Source organism: Phyllosticta capitalensis, assembly GCF_038381095.1.
Source record: "Phyllosticta capitalensis strain CBS 128856 chromosome Unknown BKA78scaffold_5, whole genome shotgun sequence".
Taxonomy (NCBI): Eukaryota; Fungi; Ascomycota; class Dothideomycetes; order Botryosphaeriales; family Phyllostictaceae; genus Phyllosticta; species Phyllosticta capitalensis.
In genome coordinates this window covers 332,461-350,215 of record NW_027117443.1, presented here as the reverse complement: position 1 = coordinate 350,215, position 17,755 = coordinate 332,461, and the positions used below count along the sequence as shown (strand labels likewise).

The following is a 17,755-nucleotide window of genomic DNA, read 5'->3' as shown; positions in this document are numbered from 1 at the left end:
CACTGCCATGCCATGCGATTGATCAAGTCAATCGATATCTGGACGCGTCGATGTGCCAAAGCAGGTGCCTTTGGTAAGGTTGTTGTTGAGCGGTGAACGGGTAGTTGCGTATCAGTCGCCTGACAAGTGACGCATCCACTTTTCGTGTCGCGAATCCCTGCCCTTCTGCTTGCTTTTTGTGCCTCCATGCAGACCCTGAAGCTCCACCCGCTGTCTGTGTGCCGCAGTAAGCCGTCGGCTTCATCTTGCTCAGGTCACTGTCCAACGCAAACCGCATGGAAGGCTGTGAGGATGGGAAACAGCGATCCGAACTCCCCGTTTTTGATTTTGACTGCAGATTTACCGAGATTTCGGGCAGCTCGAATGTAGTATCCATCATGGAAGGAGCCATCCATGGATGGTTGGCGGTAACGTTTAAGGCACTGCGTGCAGGCTTGGTTCTTTCGAAAAAAGCTTAGTTAGCAGTGACATGGACTAATTAGGCAGGCCTTTACTTTGATGCAGGTCCCAACAGGTCTGCAGGGCAGTTTGACCCAAGTGGCTGAAGTCTAAGACTGAAGAATCCTGGCCTTTTTGCCCACAACTCTACCAACCTATCGCGTTGTCGATCTAGGCACGTTTACATCGACGACGACGGCTCTCCTACGAAGCGGAAAAATTTAACTGGACCATCAAATCAGTAGCAGGTGGAATTGCATTGTGTTTCAATGCATATGATTCTTCTGGAAACTTTATACGCTCCATCATGATCAATATCCGTCTTTCCCGGCTAGCGGATCCGTCAGCGCGCAAATAATGCTCATGATACAGTTCCCACTTGCCGCTCGTCTCGCGGCTTCGATACACAGTACGAAACAGCTACCTGGCACCACTTGACATCGTGTTAAACTGTCGAACTCAACTTGAGTTGGCAACGAATTAATGGTAGTTGTTATCCTGGGCACCTGCTTTCAGCTCCGGTTGACTCGACACCCAAACTCACGTCCTAGCCTTAGGCTGCTCAGGTCCTCGGTGAGCACCTGGAACCGGCCTCGAACTGCAGCAGACAATGTAGGAGAAATGCAGTAATGTCTTGAAGGTTGGCGCAATCCTGTGGACGTTGGAGTTCCAGAATTGAGGCAGAATGCACCCTAATGTCGGACTCAGAATGTAGAGTCGATGATTTCCGGCTCCTCTTGATCTTCGAGGGGAAGAGCTGGGCGCTTTTGGTCCAGGTACACGCTTGCACCAATAATGATGCATCGACGCTCTTGGTTATGGCTTCTGGAGTGTCTATATCCTATCAGACTGGTACCAAACACTACTTGGACAAGCTTCCCTTCGTTCGATTCATCTCCGTTGTTCACGCAAAGGGCGCTTCCAGGCTGGTAAAGGCTCGAGTGAACTAAGAACGGCCGTCCGAGGTAGGCTGATGGCTGCACCCACACCAGCTTGGATTTCTGGGTTAGCAAGCAAAAGTGGATGTTGCCGGCCATAACCATAAGCTCGTACAGGTGCTTGTTGCTCCGTACAACCTCATATCTTGTTAGCTCCTTCTTAAAGATTGTGGCGCATGGCCCCCCGATGAATTTCGCCGCCAAATTCCTGTAAATGGTGGACATCTGGGCGAGGGTTGTTCCCTTTGGATACATCAGATCGCGTGCATGGATCGCATGCATCGTCCCTGAGTGGCCAGGGTCTGGGAATACGCTTCTGATTGTCTAGGCACGCTAGGTGATGGCTTCCTCGGGATCATCTACACCAAGTAAGAACAGGTCTGAAAAAGGCAGAACGGCGTACTTACTTGATTCTAGCATCTCAAAAAATTGTGTGGCCTTCGATGGGAAAGAGCTTGTTGCGTCGCCTTGAGTTGTATTCTAGAGATGGAAAAACTGTTTGCTAAGGATGTTGGTTCGAATGAATTCCGAAAGAATAGCTGCCAGTACCAGGTACAGCGATTCAGATTGCATGATGGATCGAAAGCTCTTGAAATCCGCGACTGGGCGAATCAACTCCATCAACCGTTTGTTTCCCTTCCAGCAAAGCACATCGATTCTTCGTTCTTCAAAGGACTTGGGGCAGCGACCTTTGGCCCAGCTTCTCAAGCCCTTTTGAAGGTGGCAGACAGCGAGTTGAATGTTGGCGTCATCCTCGGGGCGCTATCTGCCCTCTCTGCTGTTGCTGGTGAGCATGAAGTTGCGCAGGTCCTCGACCTTTTGTTTCAGGTCACCATTGTCAAGGGTCAGTTGCGTGGTCTCTCTCTCTAGCTGGTCTTCAAGATCATTGGCCTCTTGTGTCTTTTCCTGCAACTTCTTCTTTGTCTCCTCTAAATTCTGCCTCAGACTGACCAATTCTTGCGCCTGAGGATCTGGTCCAACGTCTTCGACCAACTCAAGATTCTCGTGATTTGTGGTATTTGTAGGTCGCTCAAAGGGCCAGCCGGGATAGGTTCTATAGTGTTCGACTTCCGCAGGATTACTCCCTGTGTCCATGTCAGCTCTGTATCACCGCTGGTCAAGAGATAGGAATCGTGCCTTGCCACTCGACTATTGGCATGAGCCGATCGCTCTCTAGCGGCTGTTCAATACTTTCTTTGGCCACCTCAGGTTGTGTCTTTAAGGAGGCTTTCTTCTGTGTCTTCGGCGGTCGTTTGTGGACTCGTGGCCTGGCAGACTTTTGTTTTGTCTGTCTCATGATTCAACCTTCCTTTACTCCGACTGGTGGCTCGGACTGGAGCCTTTGCGATCAACGAGTCGCTTGTGGTTGATCCATAGTGGGCTCGCAAGGTTCTATCGTTCCGGAGAAAGTGGTCGGGGACCTGTGTCAAGCGAACGCAAGGGATGGAAATTTGCGTTTGCGAAGAAAAGGGTTTGACCGTGAAGAGATTTGAAATGTGTAGCAGACGTGTACTGAATGCACTCTAGGAACCAACAGACACAAAACACTCTTCCTTCTCCTCTTCCAATCACGTTGCTGATTAGCCATGCAAGCTCTGCTGTGGCTGGCGCAACGAGGAGCAGTTATAATCCTTAAAGTACGGGAACAGTTTAGCACTGAGTCTTTTCCATCCTTAACCCGGCTCTTGCATCATTGCCAGAACTTATTTGTGAAAAACGAGAACATCTATCATCCTCAATTGACACAGCTGAGTGCGAAAGCTGCAAAATCATCAAAGCGGAAACAAGATCAAAATTTGACGGTGACATATGCAAAGCGGGTAGCCGCGCACCAGCTGGACAGGTGGAGCAGGACGGGAGAGAGTGTTTTGGTGTTGCAGACAAAACGCGGTGAATGGTTTCCTGAGCGATCTGAGCGCGGGGACACCTATCTGCCCGCGCCGCGTCTTTGCATTCGACCCCAGAGCTAACATGGATAAGTACCATGACATTTGACAGGCCCTTTGTAGCACCAAGTCTTGGCCGCCAGGACTAACCTTATCACTTTCCTCCTAAAGTCTGTTGTTTGGCTGAATTTTTCTCTGCCTGCAGCGCACCTTCCTGCTTGTTTGTCCTGATTCTTCCACACCGTCACGTACTATTCTCCAACGACTCGATCTATCGTGTATCCTTTTGCTTCAACACCAGGAACCCTATGAGCCATGGAGAGATCGACTGCTATGGTAACAGATGTGAAAGCATCTTAGAATGGATCTACAGCATCATCTAAAAGATTTAAAATCATCGTGGGGCTGGATTTTGGCACCACATACTCGGGTAGGCCATTCTATTACACTTTTCTTTCTCGAACCAGTCGCATTGTATCCAATCACGTGTACTGACATTGGAAAGGAATGTGTTGGGTCAAGTTAACCAGGCAAGTTCAAGATATTGAGGTCATAAAGAACTATCCTAGGCGGTCTGAAATTGCCTCCAAAGTCCCATCACGCATGGTGTACGTCTCGGAAAATCCAAAACTAAGTGAGAACAAGTTTGGGTTCCTGATCAAGCCATCTTACCAACAGGTGGCCTGGTTCAAGTTGCGCCTGGACAAGGACACACGCCCAACCGAGTTCGATGACCCTAACCTTAAGACCTTGTCAGACCCGTCTGAAGATCGTCTTCCTGGCAGACTGTCTGCAAAAATTGTGACCAAAGATTTTCTAAAGGAACTCCACGTGCTTCTTATAAAAGACCTCGCAAAATCGATTCACAAAAGCGAATTGTATTCTATCCCTATTGAGGTTTGGCTCACGGTACCAGCTTCCTAGAGCGACCCGGCCAAGATGAAGACTCGCAATGCTGCCATTGAAGCAGGTTTTAGCAAGCAAGCTAAGGACTCAGTCAAGATCATTACGGAGCCAGAGGCCGCTGGAATTTTTGCTCTTTGCCCTGAAGTTAATCAGGGCGATAGACTGGTTAACATTAGAGAGACCTTTGCCGTTTGTAATTGTAGAGGTGGGACTGTCGATCTCACAGCGTACACCCTCAAGTCCGGCCCGCCACGTCTAAGTTCCAGGAGGTATGCAAGGGAAAGGCTAGCAAGTATGGTTCTACCATGATTGATCGCGCATTCTGCGAATGGATAGAAAAGCAGTTTGGAGAGGCCTACACTGATCTTCTACTGGCTGACCGCGGTCCGGGGAGCTGTTTTATGAGAGACTTTGAAGACCACAAGGCGACGTTCAGCAGCAAAATGCTTTGTAATCTGAAGCAAGAGTACGTTAAAGTTGAACCCCTTGAGATGGATGTGGCAAGGTTATTGAAGTATAATCAGGACACTGACACAGTGAACTTGTTGCTATAAGTAATCAATAGACAACATTTGCATTTAAGTTGCTGCTAATGATTTGCCAAAGGAAAACATTCAAGGGCTTTTTTGATAAAGCTATCAAACACATTATCCAGCTTCTAAGCGAGCAAATCCAGGAGGCGAAGGCTGCATTAGGCGGGTGCAATATTGATCAAGTTATCCTTGTTAGCAGGCTGGGTAACAATCTCTACGTTAGAGACTAGCTGATTGCCTAGTGCGACTAACAAAATCCTCCACTCAGCCTGATTTCTCCGCCGCTCGGTGATTCACAAACCTGTATTATAAGAGGAGCGGCAATCTGTAGTCTTTTAGGGATGCAGCCGACTTATAGGGTTTCTTGACGGCACTATGGCTTCGGCGTCAGTCTCCCCTTTCGCGAAGATATTGATTCTTAAGAGAATGCTTAGTACGATGATGAGGGAGACAAGATGTGCTACACTTGTATAGAGTGGCTCCTTAGAAAAGTAAGTGGAACTATCCGACCCGTGTTTCCCTGCTAATCGCCCACTAGCGCCAATTTATTAAAAACGACTTTCATATTAAGGTTAAAGTCCGCAAGCACTTTACTTACACGTTAAAGAGGCAAGATAAGATAGAGCTCTAGGCGTGCGACAAGGATCAAGCGCCGGACTATAACACTAACGCGAGTCTGACTAAAGTGATAACGATCCCCTATAAATTTTACAAGACCGACTTACTTGGCGTCAAGCGGACCTATAGTGACACGCTAAAGAAGCCCTGTTAGGTGCTCCGCTACAAGGTCCGTGCAAATATAGCCGCTGATGAGGGCGTCTTGACTGTCAAGATTGCAGGCAACAGGGTTTTCACCACGCACACAATCGTCTTCCACGAGATGAGATGATCGAACTTAAGGTTCTACCATGGTTATCTCCTATCAGCGCGGCAAGTAGAAGTTATAAAGAGCTTAGGGTTTTTAATATCAAGCAACAACTTAGTACACAGTGCTTAGGAAAGCTCTATTGCTTTGTAAGCTTTGCATTTTAGAACATTACAGGTGTCAGTTAGGTGTTAGAGGAAGTAGACTGTAGTTTTAAAAGCAGGTGCGCATCTACCTAGAGTTTTCCTAGGCTTCTATCCTTAAAACCGTCTGTATTTTTAGTCGATAGCTTAATATCTAGTGATGCTATTAGTTCCTGCTATTTGCTTACTATAGCGTGCTATCTTAGAAAGTTTAGCTTAACAATTAAAAACTTTGCATCAATATCATCTTATTAGATTAGAGACTATAACAGGTGAATCGCACTGTATAACATATTATATGCTATCTAAAGGAAGTGTTTATAATCCTAGACTTAGCTAGAGTAGCAATTCCTACTAGAATGTTAGAAAGACGGCGCGCTGCTACCCTACTAAGTAAGATAGTAGAGGTGGTTTCTTAAAAGCTCCACTAGACCCCTTATTATAGCATTAAGGGAAGTATAAGGTGTACGAGATTCACGCGCTAGCGCGATAGATAGTATTGTAATTACTAGCTACATGTTAGTATAGAATACCTACTAATTAGGTCTTAGCTACTCTTAGCGTTATATTCCTCTCTTAGGGATTATTAGCAAACAAAAACACGTCTAATTAGTCCTAGTAGTAGGGCTTAGTAATAGCTACTAAAATACTACCTAATAGCACTAGATTAATCGATATTTATTATTAATAGGTGGAGCGGAAGCTATACCTAATCAAGTAGTCTAGGTAGCTAAGCTCTTGCTAGGAACCTACTACCTAAGGCAACAACTTACTATATAACATTTCTAGCCTACCTACTGTATTATTAATGTTCAAGGTATAGCAAAGGTCTATAAACATTAAATATATAGCTGCATAATAGCTTCTACCTTATTATAATTAAGTACAGCTAACCTAACAAAGGAGAGCTTTTTTAAACAATATTTACACTCTATATAGGAGATTCTAGAGTAATCTAACTTCATGAGATTTTTTCAGGAGTCTATAGGTAGGAAAAAACCGTATCTAGAGAAGAGTTCTCTATTGCTAGGCTTATATATCCTTATTATAATAATAGCGCAACTCTCCTATAAAAAGTTAATAAAAGGATGTAAGATTTCCCCTATTTAGTATAATAGGGCCTGCTTTAGCATCCCTTAGACAAATTAACGATTAGAATTTTCTAAATTAGTAGCCTGCGGATAAGTAAACTCTTCTCTATCTTGTCTTAATAAGCAAGACTTATAGAAACTTGCTAGATTGCCTTTACTAGATAGTAGTCTAGGTTCTAAAGTATAGTACGTCCAACTAATTAAACTAGTAGAATATGCCCGTCTAATACTACTTTTATATAGATAGTTTAGTTGTACTACACCCCTACTAATAAGACTACCCCTAAAAATCCTACCGCAACACTATTACTAGCAAGCTCTTCCGTTAAAGCTATAAACTATACTAAGCCTACCTGGTATCACCTTAGAGACCTTAACTAGGATTCTTAAATATCCCTAGTAGGGCTTGTTTAAGTAATCTCTCTTTAGCTTAAAAACAGCCTCTAGCTAGCGCCTCTTAGCTTCTTAAATAACTCTTATCCCTTCCTTCCTCAACAACCTAGAGGCGCTAAAGTATAATTATTTAGTAATAGTCTAATAGTGTAGGAGCCTAGTAGTATTAAGAACCTAATAGAATTTTCTTAGGGCTTCCTATAATTTATATCCCTAGATATTAACTAAACATTAATCCTAGACAGCACCTAGTCACGTGATGCGCGTTACACTAGATATAGATTAAAAGGTTTAACACTAGTTTAATCTATCGCATCTACTTTCTACGTATCTACTCCCTTAATAAGAGAAGACTTAGTACCCTCTTTTACCCTATACCTCCTTTATTACTTGCTAGAACTTCTTAAATTAAACACTACTGCTTCCTATACTACTACCTTGCTATTAACTAGTATTAACTTAATCTGCTTTGCCTACTACTATATACAAGCTGCTAGTACTTTTTATCTAATGCTATAACTAAGTTATCTTGTTCTTTTGCTAATACCCCTAGTAAAGTCTAGGCTAAAGTAGCTTGGCTGCTTGTTATTATAAAAAAGGTCCCCTATACTATAAATTCTAATAAGCCTAGCGCGACATAACAATCCTTTACTAAAGTAGTTAGTCTACTAAAACGACCCTAAACTAAAGACCCTACCCTAGTACTTTAGTAGGATAACAAGATAGTCTATAGTTAGCTGCTATGTAAGAAGAGGAAGCCGTGCTTAGAGGGCTATCACTCTATTCTTTCTAGTAGGCTCTCTAAGGCATCTAGGATGTATGTTAGTAAATTTACTATCCTTAAGTATCTAAAGTTTAAACCAGGGCTAGCTTTCCTATTCTTAGAAAAGTCTAAGGCTACAGGTTATAAACTTAACAAGAAGAATAGGAGATTTATTAACGTTTCCCTAAATCTAGCCTTTAGTGCTATAAAAGTTAAGGCTAGACTTTAGCTTAGGAATTATTATTAGGATATATCCTAATACCTAGAGGAACTACAGAGCTAGGGACCTAGTATCATTTAGCTAGAGCCTTAGGAACAAGGCTTTAACTTCTATAACACTTTAAATAGGACTAACCTTATTCTATAGGGTAGGAAAGCTTAAATTAGCAGATTAGAGCAGGCGCTAGCAATTCTATAGCGTGGTTATCTATATCCTAACTTTATAGCTATTAGCAGCTAGCGCTAGGACTATAATAAACTTAAACAGGGTAAGCCCTTTCTTTAATTAGAGTATTAGACTAAATAGGTCTTAAGCTTCTATAAGCAACATAGGTACTAGACTCTAGTTATCTAGTAGAAGATAGAGGTGTGCAAGGGCAATACTTTACTACCTATACTAAAAAACAACTAATTGTATTCTTTCTCTCCTGCAATATTATCTTTAAGTCTAAAAAACAGGAAAATAGAAAGTTTTATTAGCTTAACAATGGTGTCTATAAGCCTGTCTACTTGCGCCGCATAAAAATTCTAGTCAGGAAAAACAAAATTTGCAACGACTATAAAAATTCCTAAAACTTTATTAATCGCCTCTTTAGGTTAGAAATTAAGATCCAGGCAACAGGGAGTTAAAAGGGTAAGATCTATATCTATCTAGCACCTTGTCCTCTGCAAGATTAAAACATATAGAGTTTTGATAGATTAGTAGATTACTTATCTAACAACTTGCAAACAATGTGAGAATACGGAACTCTAACCTAGAGTCAGCTGTTAGCGATCATAAGGACCGCGTAAGCAAAGTGGTTAGAAACATAGTTGGGCCCCTGTCTGCGTTTCCAAGGTGCAAGTAGCTAATAGGAGATTTACCTAGTTTCAAGCTTTCACACTTTTAGGGTGCCTGATACTATAGTGTTCCACGTCCTAATGTATTTATAAGTTTCTATACCTGCTAGTAGCCTGTTTAATATGTTACTATTCAAAAAATTTACTGTTATAAGATAAGACCAGACTAAAGACCTGCTCAATTTGCTGGTGGTCAGTTTTGACTATTTGGGAAACAGATTGCGTATACTAGGTTGCCTATCTCCCCACAATTGAGGCTAGTCTAGTCTGAATCATCGGGCTATCTTTTTAAGACTTCAACAACAAGCTCTTCCCTTCCTATGTATTTTAAAACTTGCTTGAATCAGGTTAGCTTACAGGTGCTCCGGGTCTTTCAAGTTCACAGAGGTACCAGTAGTGTGTAGCAAAGAGCCTAGTTTCTTTGATATCTTTAAGAACCCTTTTATTCCCCCCCTTCCTCCATCAGATGTTGTGTAAAGTGGCCCAAAATCCTAGTTGCCTTAACACACGGGCGTCTAGAAGGGTTGCGCGCCACGTGAATAGTAGATGTAGAGGCCTACAAGCGACACTACAATAATGACTGCGCTCTGGCGTAAATATTGACGTAGTGACAGTGAGTTATTAAGAAAGCCAAAAAAGCGCATCAATCGCACGATGAAGCAGTGGATGACAAGATCGATGCAGACCTTGACAAGGAACGGGTACCAATCAGAGCAGCCTTGCCACTTGTGGTAATCGCCGTATGCAATTGGAAGAAAGGGGACAAGTGCGAGGAAGGTTGTAGAAGTTGTTACCGCGGTTGCCTCTGGTGGATCCTCGCCGTTGGTTGTGGCTGGAATCTTGCGAACTTGCGTGTTATCATCTCTCAAAATAGCTGTTGGGGTATCAGGCTGTGCGACGGAGCCTGGCGGTAGAGCGTTAAGGGATCGAGGCTAGGTGAGAGAGGAGAGGGTCAGCTTCAGCGCCATACTATTTCCTGCCGCACGACTTGCTTACGTCTTGCTTTCCATCAACCTGCGAGACACCGCTCATGGTAATGTTGTTCTGGTATTCAGGACTTTTTGGTTGTTCCTGATAACAGTCCATCGTTGATGATCGGCCTGAGTGAGCACGGAGAGTTGGAGGCGTCGATCTGTTCAGCGCTTGATGGGTGTGACGGTGAAAAGAGAGGCTTGCTTGTATGAGCTCGATGCAATTTGCGTCGAGCGAAGACAAGCTGGGGGATGTTTGTTGTGAGGTGGTGATGGTTGTTGAGGGGTGGAGGTCCGGGGGTTGAAGAAGAGCTTGAATACCTCAGCCGCCTTCCCACAAAGGAAAGCGCCAGCACGTCGCCGACAGCACGCTGCGACTTCCGCAAGTGCGCTGCCTACCTACCTCGCCAGGCAACACCAGCGCCTTGCAGCCTCCTCTCCCACACCGGTTCCGTCGCCGGAGGGAGCCCTACTCCAACCCGATGAGTGATGACAGAGCAGCGTGAAGACGATCAAGCGAGAAGACTTCTGGAGGCTCGTGGTGTGGAGCAGAAAGACTGAGGTGTTACAAGAACCTCGAGTAGATATCTACGCTTCCCGAGGCGCACTCAGAAATCATGGCCACGAATGGATATCTTCACTGCCTCTGGGTACTCGCCAGAACAGCCCCATCGACGACATGTTCATCGAGCTCGACTCCGTCTACAGGCTCCGCAGCACTCCGCTCCTCACTCCCACTCAACCGAAAACCCGAGCCCCTCATGCTCTCCGGCACCTCAATCGCGCACACACTAATCACCAGCCCAACGACGCACAGGACGACGCAGCTATAATACACACTCTGGTAGCCAACATGGCCCAGCTCGCCAGCCGGGCGGCCAGCATCGCCATACCTGTGCTCCACGCCCTGCGCCACAGCCGTGAGCACGGCCAAACCAAGCACCGAGCCGCCAACCTGCAGGGCGACATTGAAGACGCCGGCAGCGGCGCCCTGGTCGCTGCGCGATGCGGCCGAGACGACGACGAAGTTTGCCGTGATGTAGATGGCGCCGATGCCGGCGATGTACAGCACCATGCCCGGGAAGGTGAAGCGCCAGTAGGACGTATGGGTGTCGATGAAGGAGAAGAGGAGCACGCCGGGGATGGCGAGACTCCATCCGGCGATGAACATGAGGCGTGCGCCGAGTACGGGGACGAGGCGGCCGGCGAGCGTGTTGAAGAGCAGTGCGCTGATTCCAAGCGGGATGAATAGGACTGACGTGTGGATGGGGCTGTTGCCGAAGGATTGAAGCTGCACGGTGAGGAAGTAGGTACAGGCCTGGCGGACGGCGTAGGTGTTGACGGCGAGGATGAGTGTTAGGTTGAAGGACAGCGAGCGGAAGAGGTAGGGTGCTAGCACTGCTTGAGGCGCGGTGCGCTCGTGAAAGACGAAGAGTAGGAGTAGCAGCGTTGCGATTATGAGCGTGACGATGATTTGTATTGCACTCCATCCTACGCTGTTCGCCGATGAGAGTGCGTAGGTCAAGAGCAGGATTCCAGGGACGCCGAGAGAGATCCCAAGGGCGTCGAACCGAATCAAGCTGTCAAAGACAGCTTGAAAAAGGTGTTTTTCGGGACGTCTAGCCCCTGAGTTCTCCTCTGGATCGGTCGGGGATGGGTTTACAGCGCGCTCTGGGCTTGGTCGTGGAAGGATGAAATACGCCGCAGGGATGACTATGGCTGAAAGAATAAGTGAAGTCCAGAAGATCCATTCCCATCCGAGCAGGTCAGTCAGGACACCGCCTAGGATAAGTCCAATGATGAAGCCCAGGGATCCAGAAGCGCCCCAGATCCCCAGCGCCTTTGCCTTGCGCGCCAGATCCGAAAACTGGACTGCGAGCTGCGCCTGCGCCGCGGGGATCGTAAACGCAGCGCCAATGCCTTGGAAGGCTCTTGCCATAACGAGGCCGATGAACGTTGGGGAGAGCGCGCAAACGAGAGTGAAGAGTGCGAAAAAACAAGTCCCGAAGAGGAGCATTCGCCTGTGTCCGAAGATGTCACCCCCACGCCCACCAACGAGCAAGAAGCCGCCGAACTGAACAGCGATCAGAAGGGAGTCTATGATAACTTCAAAAGCGGCTCTAACGTACCGTGAGCGCATACGCAGAAATGATCCATTGCAAGTCCCCCACGTCGACGTTGAATTGGCGCTGAATTGTCGGCAGCGCAATCGTGATGGCACTCAGATTGGACAAATCCAAGAACATGGCCGAGCATCTGGTAGTTCGATGGTAAGCTCGAATATCTGGGGTCGGTCAGATGGCTGCAGTCGCGGTTGCAGCTGCGGCTGAGGAGGTACGTACACCACCGCCAGAATGTAGTAGGGATTTTTGTCGGCCGCCATTTCACATAACGTAGCAAAAAATCGAGACCGAGGCAATGAAATTCGTTCCTGTAGTCGTCGCGACGCGGCTGTCGTTGTTGTCGTTGCTGCCGAATTTATCGCAAGGGGGATCAAGGGGCGGTACCGCTTGCAGCCACCGTTGGCGGTGTCGCCGTCAGCTTGCTAGCGGCGAGCCCATCATCAACTGCAACACAAAATCCATCGAACAATTTCATCGACACAAAAGATTGCACATTTTCGTGTGTATAGGGAGTTGGGTATAGGATTGGAAGATCCGGTTGTCTGTCGGTCGAAGAATGTGTATGATGGGACTTCTCTAATTGTCTTGCCCATTGTGCCTGCATACTCAATTCCTTTTTCTGCTGCTATGCGCCGGTCTATTTCATCGTCTTCGAAGTACGGCGGCCATGGTGAGCGGTTGGAATAGGAAGCGCAACTGACGTTGAGCTTGCAGGGCGTTGGACTCAAACCCCCTTTTCGCGCACCTCTCCGCTAGCCATTGTCAACTCCACAGCAAACGTCACCTTGCTGATATGCGCATGGTTGCCCCACTGCCCCATTCCTAGCCACGAGGTTCTCCAGAGATGCGAAAAAGCCGCAGTGATAGGTAGCTGAGCCGTTTAGCCGCGGTCGGTTGGGGCAAGTGTCCCGAGGCCGAACCATCTCCTCTGCCCGAGCTCTTTCAATTTTGGTGTCCGCTTTCTTCTCTCAGATGATCCGTGTCGTTCGAGAATCGCATGCAGAAGTTCGTTCGAGCTATGGTGATGTATATTCGGGCGTTCGGTCTTGCGCAAAGACGAAATCAAGGTCGACAGGCAGGAGTTTTTGTAAGCAGGCCACTTATCGAACGACAATGAACCCACTCGGACGCAATAGCGGCCGCGCGCAAACAAGGCCAATTGAATGGTCACGGCGCTTCTGTCCTGGTTCTTCCCCCATGGGTTGTCTTTCCCCGGACGGTCGACCAATCGGGCCTTCGGGCAGACTTGTCCGAGGCAGACGGGTCCAACCTCTTCGCCCAGACGGCTGTTCGGTCGGCCAGTTCTCCACTCCACACTACTGTCCCTCCGCACGGGATTCGTGATGAAGAAATTTCGTCGTGGAGTCCCCGCCTGCTCGCCCGCACGCCTAGGCGCTACGGCCTTCCTTACTGGTAATAGCCGCTGGTAGGTTCCGTCTGTGTGCCAAGTACCGGTACGCTAGCAAGTCGTACTCGTATGTTGCACTCTGCCCCACTGGGACAGAGTAGAGCTCATCTCGTGGCCCTCTCGAGCCTCAAGGACAGCCAACACGTCATTTCCATCGGCGCTGGGACAAGATGGAGGCCAAGTCCTGCAACCGGTAAACATTTTGCTCGGGCGTGCTTGTCCAATTTGTCAACTCGCAGATACCTCGTCGCTCAAGATTTCCTCAGCAATGGGTGAAGATGGCGAGATACGGCTAAAAGGGCCGTGGAGAGAGGACGTCACAGGCCGCAGCTGGGTCTGGTCAACTTCTGGGGCCCCGCTTCAACAATTTGTGGGGTCGCGAATTGACCCCGGCTCTCGTGATCATCGGTCCGCACAACACTGACGGCCTTGCTTCCCTTTCTTCGGCGCTCTCGAGAGCATCGTCAAGGCACAAACGAGGATGGCCCGCTTTGCCTGAGCGCCTCGGGATGCTGGGCGCTGGCGCTCGGTGCAACTGTCGACGAGGGCGACGCAGTACATGAAGAAGAAAACCCCCGCGGCGAAAAGATGGAGACACGCTGCTGCTTTCATGCACCCCGGATCCGACGCCATGGAATCGTCCAAAGGCCTGACTCAGCGGGTCCTCCTGGCCCTGGTGCTGCTCGTCTCTTTCTGCGTCAACGGCGCTGCTGCTTTGACAACCACTGGAAAAGACGGCGAAAATGCGCGCTACGAAAACAAGCACCGCCTGTTTGTTCTGACCGACATCAGCAATGAGCCCGACGACCAGATGAGTCTGGTGCGCCTTTTGGTGCATTCCAACGAACTGCAGATCGAGGGCATTGCCGCAATCACCTCTGTGTGGCTCAACTACACCACCGACTTACCCACGATCCACCAGGTCATCAACACGTACGGAGAGGTCGTTGACAACCTCAATGCCAACGTACCAGACGGCGGAAAGTACCCTTCTGCAGAGGAGCTTTTGGCCAAAACGTACACTGGCCACCCCGTGTACGGTTTGGCGGCGCTCGCCTCGAACTGGACGTCCATGAGCAATGCATCGATTGCTCTCATCAATGCGACTGACGCGTCCGAAGAGAAGCTCTGGGTCACGGTCTGGGGTGGCGCAAACGTGCTAGCCGAGGCGCTGAACCATGTCGAGCAGACGCGCAGCGCGGAGGAGACTGCCAATTTCGTTTCCAAGCTGCACGTATACTCGATTTCCGATCAGGACGACGCCGGACCTTGGATCAGGGAGAAGTTTCCCAAGCTGTTCTTCATTGCTTCTCTTCACGGCTTCAGCGAATACAGCCAGGCGGCGTGGATTGTGAGTCTGGTCAATGCTTTTTCGAATCCGCACTGACTCACCAAAACAGGGCATATCCGGCGAGCATTTGCGGCACTTTGACGCCGGCGGCCCAGACTCGTCGCTGGTGACCAATGAGTGGCTGCAAGAAAATGTCCGCCTGGGCACGCTGGGCAAGCAGTACCCCAACTTCACGTACATCATGGAGGGCGACACGCCGTCGTTCCTATCCTTGATCCCCAATGGCCTGACGCAACCCGAGTATCCACAATGGGGCGGCTGGGGCGGTCGCTACTTGAATGTCGACTCGTCTGGACGCAGTCTTGTCTTTTCTAATGCGGCCGACTATGTCGTTGGCATGAACAATGAGACGTTTGTCTCTGCATACGCAACGATTTGGCGCTGGCGCAAGGCGTTCCAATACGACTTTGCGGCGCGCATGGCGTGGGCGGCGTATGGAAATGACACGTCCAAGACGAACCACCATCCTGTGGCTATTGTCAATGGCAGCGCCTCCCTGGACACGATCAAGGTCCCGTACACGCTCGGAGAGTCGATTGTCCTCGATGCATCAGAATCGTGGGATCCAGACAATGACGGCTTGTCGTTCAGCTGGTACAACTACCGCGAATCTAGTATTCGTCTTGACGGTGGCGACATTCCCCAAGTTTCGCCAAACGTCACCATCACTTCGTTGGACGAGCAGTCGACGGTGGTCGAGCTTGTTCCCCAGCAGAATCTTGTAAGCCCTTTCCTCTCCTGGCTGGACTTGTCACTGACGAATTTTAGACTCTGCACATCATCTTGACTGTAGAGGACGATCGTCCCATGAACCTGGCGACTTACCGCCGTATTATTCTGGAACCCGAGGCATGAGGAGATGGTGTCTTTTAAGTTTTCTTGGTTCAAAAGGCTCGGCCATCGCGTTGAGCCGAGATAGACCGACTTGTAAATAATTGTTTCCACAAAAATTAAGAAGTATTGATCCGTTCTTTGGCTGATTGGAGAGGCCTCGTCCGCGCCATCGGCCTCGCATACAATTGCGCGCTGACTCATGGTGCTTTGAACGCAAAAGAACTTGTGCAAAGGTATGAAGGTGGGGTTTTCGTGATGGTGTCGACCTGATGTCAATTTACAGTTGGCATGCAACATGGATGCTTGACTCGCGGCCGTCGCAGAGGCAAGAGGTCGCGATACGGGTCATGTTCGACCGAGCCATCTTGCTCCCTGATCCCTCCAGCAAACCACACTTCTCCCGTTGCCGCGACCTAAGACTTTTAGTCCACTGACCACTTGCTCCAACTGTACCATTGAATCGTCTTTAGCGCCAGGCTCGTCTTTCCAAATCTCGACACCATCCCATGAACCCTTTTTCTTGGCCATTGAGGCAACCCTCAATGCCTGCGACAGATCTGCAACCTCGAAAAGAACAACCTTTGAATGTACGTCATCCGCGACATCCAGGAGCCGGGGGTAGAACAGATCGCCGTCGTCGGGTATCTCGGAAACACCCGCTGGTGGGACAAGGGCTAGTTTTGGCTCGAATTTGCGCACGGAACGCGCAGTGGTTTTTCGAAAGTCGTGAGAGGAAATGTAGGGTGGATTCGATATCAATATGTCCCAATTCGGCGAGGCTCTACTTTTCAGCAGTGCTGGCAGAGGTTGTCCTTGCGGGGAAACATCTCCTGTGGCCAAGACGTCTGCCTGGGCAAACTCGGCATGCCTTGCCTGACATCGCGCCTTGTTTTCCTCGGCCAAATCTAGACATCTTTTGGAGACGTCGACGCCGAGGAGCTGCAAGTCGGGTGGGTCGCCCGACTGGCTGAAGAGGTGTTCCAACAGCAACGGGATACAACCGGAACCGGTACAAAGATCGAGGACACGTAAGCGGTTGGGCAGGCAATCATTCGACTGTAAGAGGTGCGCGAGGTGCGCCACGGAGGCTGCTGTGTCTTGTCTGGCAAAGGTCAGCGGACAAAGTACCAGGCTCGAGCCAGAGGCGCTCACCGAGGTATCAGGACTCCCGGCCTGCAGACAATCTCGAGGTCACCAAAGTATTCTGTACCGAGAATGTACTGCAGCGGTTTGCCGGTGGCGCGCTGACGAACCATGACTTGCAGACGCGTCTGCCATGTTTGTGGAGCATTGCGCGAACGCGCCGCAAGCCCTACGGCGTGGTCCTGGAGCCAACGGAGCTCATTGCGGGCGGATTCGAGATCTCGACAGACTGGGAGGAGCAGTTTCAAGAGCGGATTCGCATTGTGGGCGTGACGAATAAGGCGAGGAGAAAGTCGCGGCATGAGAGGGAGCAAGAAAAGGTGATGCAACGAGAAATGGCCGTGTCGGCTGCAGGGGAACACCGCCCGGACCCCGGACCGCATGCGCCGATAGGGCTGATGGACGACACCCTTCTCGCGCTCGTCGTCCTCCTTCAACCAACCATCACCACCTGCCGTGCCACCGGCATTTGCTTCCAACGGCCCATTCTTCCAGAATCAGTCATGCGCCATGCCACGGCTGCCAATGTCAGCCTCCTCCCGTCCCATTCGAGCTCATCCAACCTGCTGTCAGCCACCACTTGCCCATCGCCAGTTGTCGACATGGGGCTAAACTATCTGCGCTCGTGACGGGTTTCGTCGTGGGCCGAAGCGATCAGTCATCTTATCTTATGCTTCTTACCCGTTTGAGCAGAAATCAGCCAGTCAAAGAGAACCGAAATTTTGAATCCGTACCCCTGTCAATTTGGAGAAGAGCCTTGGTTCAACTATTGCCACATTCAACCTGAGGTATCACCCGGATGCTGCCTGGCTTCTCGACTGTAGGGCCTACTTTGAGCACTTGGAGTCAGCATGCGCGCTCTATTTGAGACTATACCACCGCCAATCGATGCGTCCGGCTGACATATCCT

General features: G+C 49.0%; 5 protein-coding genes across 5 annotated transcripts; 2 read left to right on the top strand and 3 right to left on the bottom strand.

Moving 5' to 3' along the window:
- Positions 1-3,769: 3,769 nt before the first annotated feature.
- On the top strand, positions 3,770-4,931 carry BKA78DRAFT_295288 (uncharacterized protein; the record flags this gene model as incomplete). Its single annotated transcript, XM_066886467.1, has 4 exons — positions 3,770-4,159; positions 4,187-4,333; positions 4,372-4,704; positions 4,734-4,931. 4 exons carry the CDS (start codon positions 3,770-3,772, stop codon positions 4,929-4,931), a joined length of 1,068 nt encoding a protein of 355 aa, XP_066743985.1.
- Positions 4,932-9,188: 4,257 nt separating this feature from the next.
- BKA78DRAFT_313388 (uncharacterized protein) lies at positions 9,189-10,440 on the bottom strand. Its single transcript, XM_066888377.1, has 2 exons — positions 10,012-10,440; positions 9,189-9,947 (listed from the first exon to the last, which is right to left on the bottom strand). Exons 1-2 carry the CDS (start codon positions 10,099-10,101, stop codon positions 9,531-9,533), a joined length of 507 nt encoding a protein of 168 aa, XP_066743984.1. The 5' UTR covers positions 10,102-10,440; the 3' UTR covers positions 9,189-9,530.
- Positions 10,441-10,533: 93 nt separating this feature from the next.
- BKA78DRAFT_266667 (putative aminotriazole resistance protein) lies at positions 10,534-12,232 on the bottom strand (the record flags this gene model as incomplete). The annotated part of the gene is made up of 2 exons (XM_066885475.1): positions 10,534-12,060; positions 12,116-12,232. 2 exons carry the CDS (start codon positions 12,230-12,232, stop codon positions 10,624-10,626), a joined length of 1,554 nt encoding a protein of 517 aa, XP_066743983.1. The 3' UTR covers positions 10,534-10,623.
- A 1,916-nt stretch (positions 12,233-14,148) lies between these two features.
- BKA78DRAFT_295285 (DUF1593-domain-containing protein) lies at positions 14,149-15,723 on the top strand (the record flags this gene model as incomplete). The annotated part of the gene is made up of 3 exons (XM_066886466.1): positions 14,149-14,868; positions 14,918-15,589; positions 15,637-15,723. 3 exons carry the CDS (start codon positions 14,149-14,151, stop codon positions 15,721-15,723), a joined length of 1,479 nt encoding a protein of 492 aa, XP_066743982.1.
- A 324-nt stretch (positions 15,724-16,047) lies between these two features.
- Positions 16,048-17,147, bottom strand: BKA78DRAFT_331335 (S-adenosyl-L-methionine-dependent methyltransferase; the record flags this gene model as incomplete). The annotated part of the gene is made up of 2 exons (XM_066889866.1): positions 16,048-16,804; positions 16,855-17,147. The coding sequence occupies 2 exons, from the start codon at positions 17,145-17,147 to the stop codon at positions 16,048-16,050; spliced, it is 1,050 nt and encodes a 349-aa protein (XP_066743981.1).
- Between the last annotated feature and the right edge of the window lie 608 nt (positions 17,148-17,755).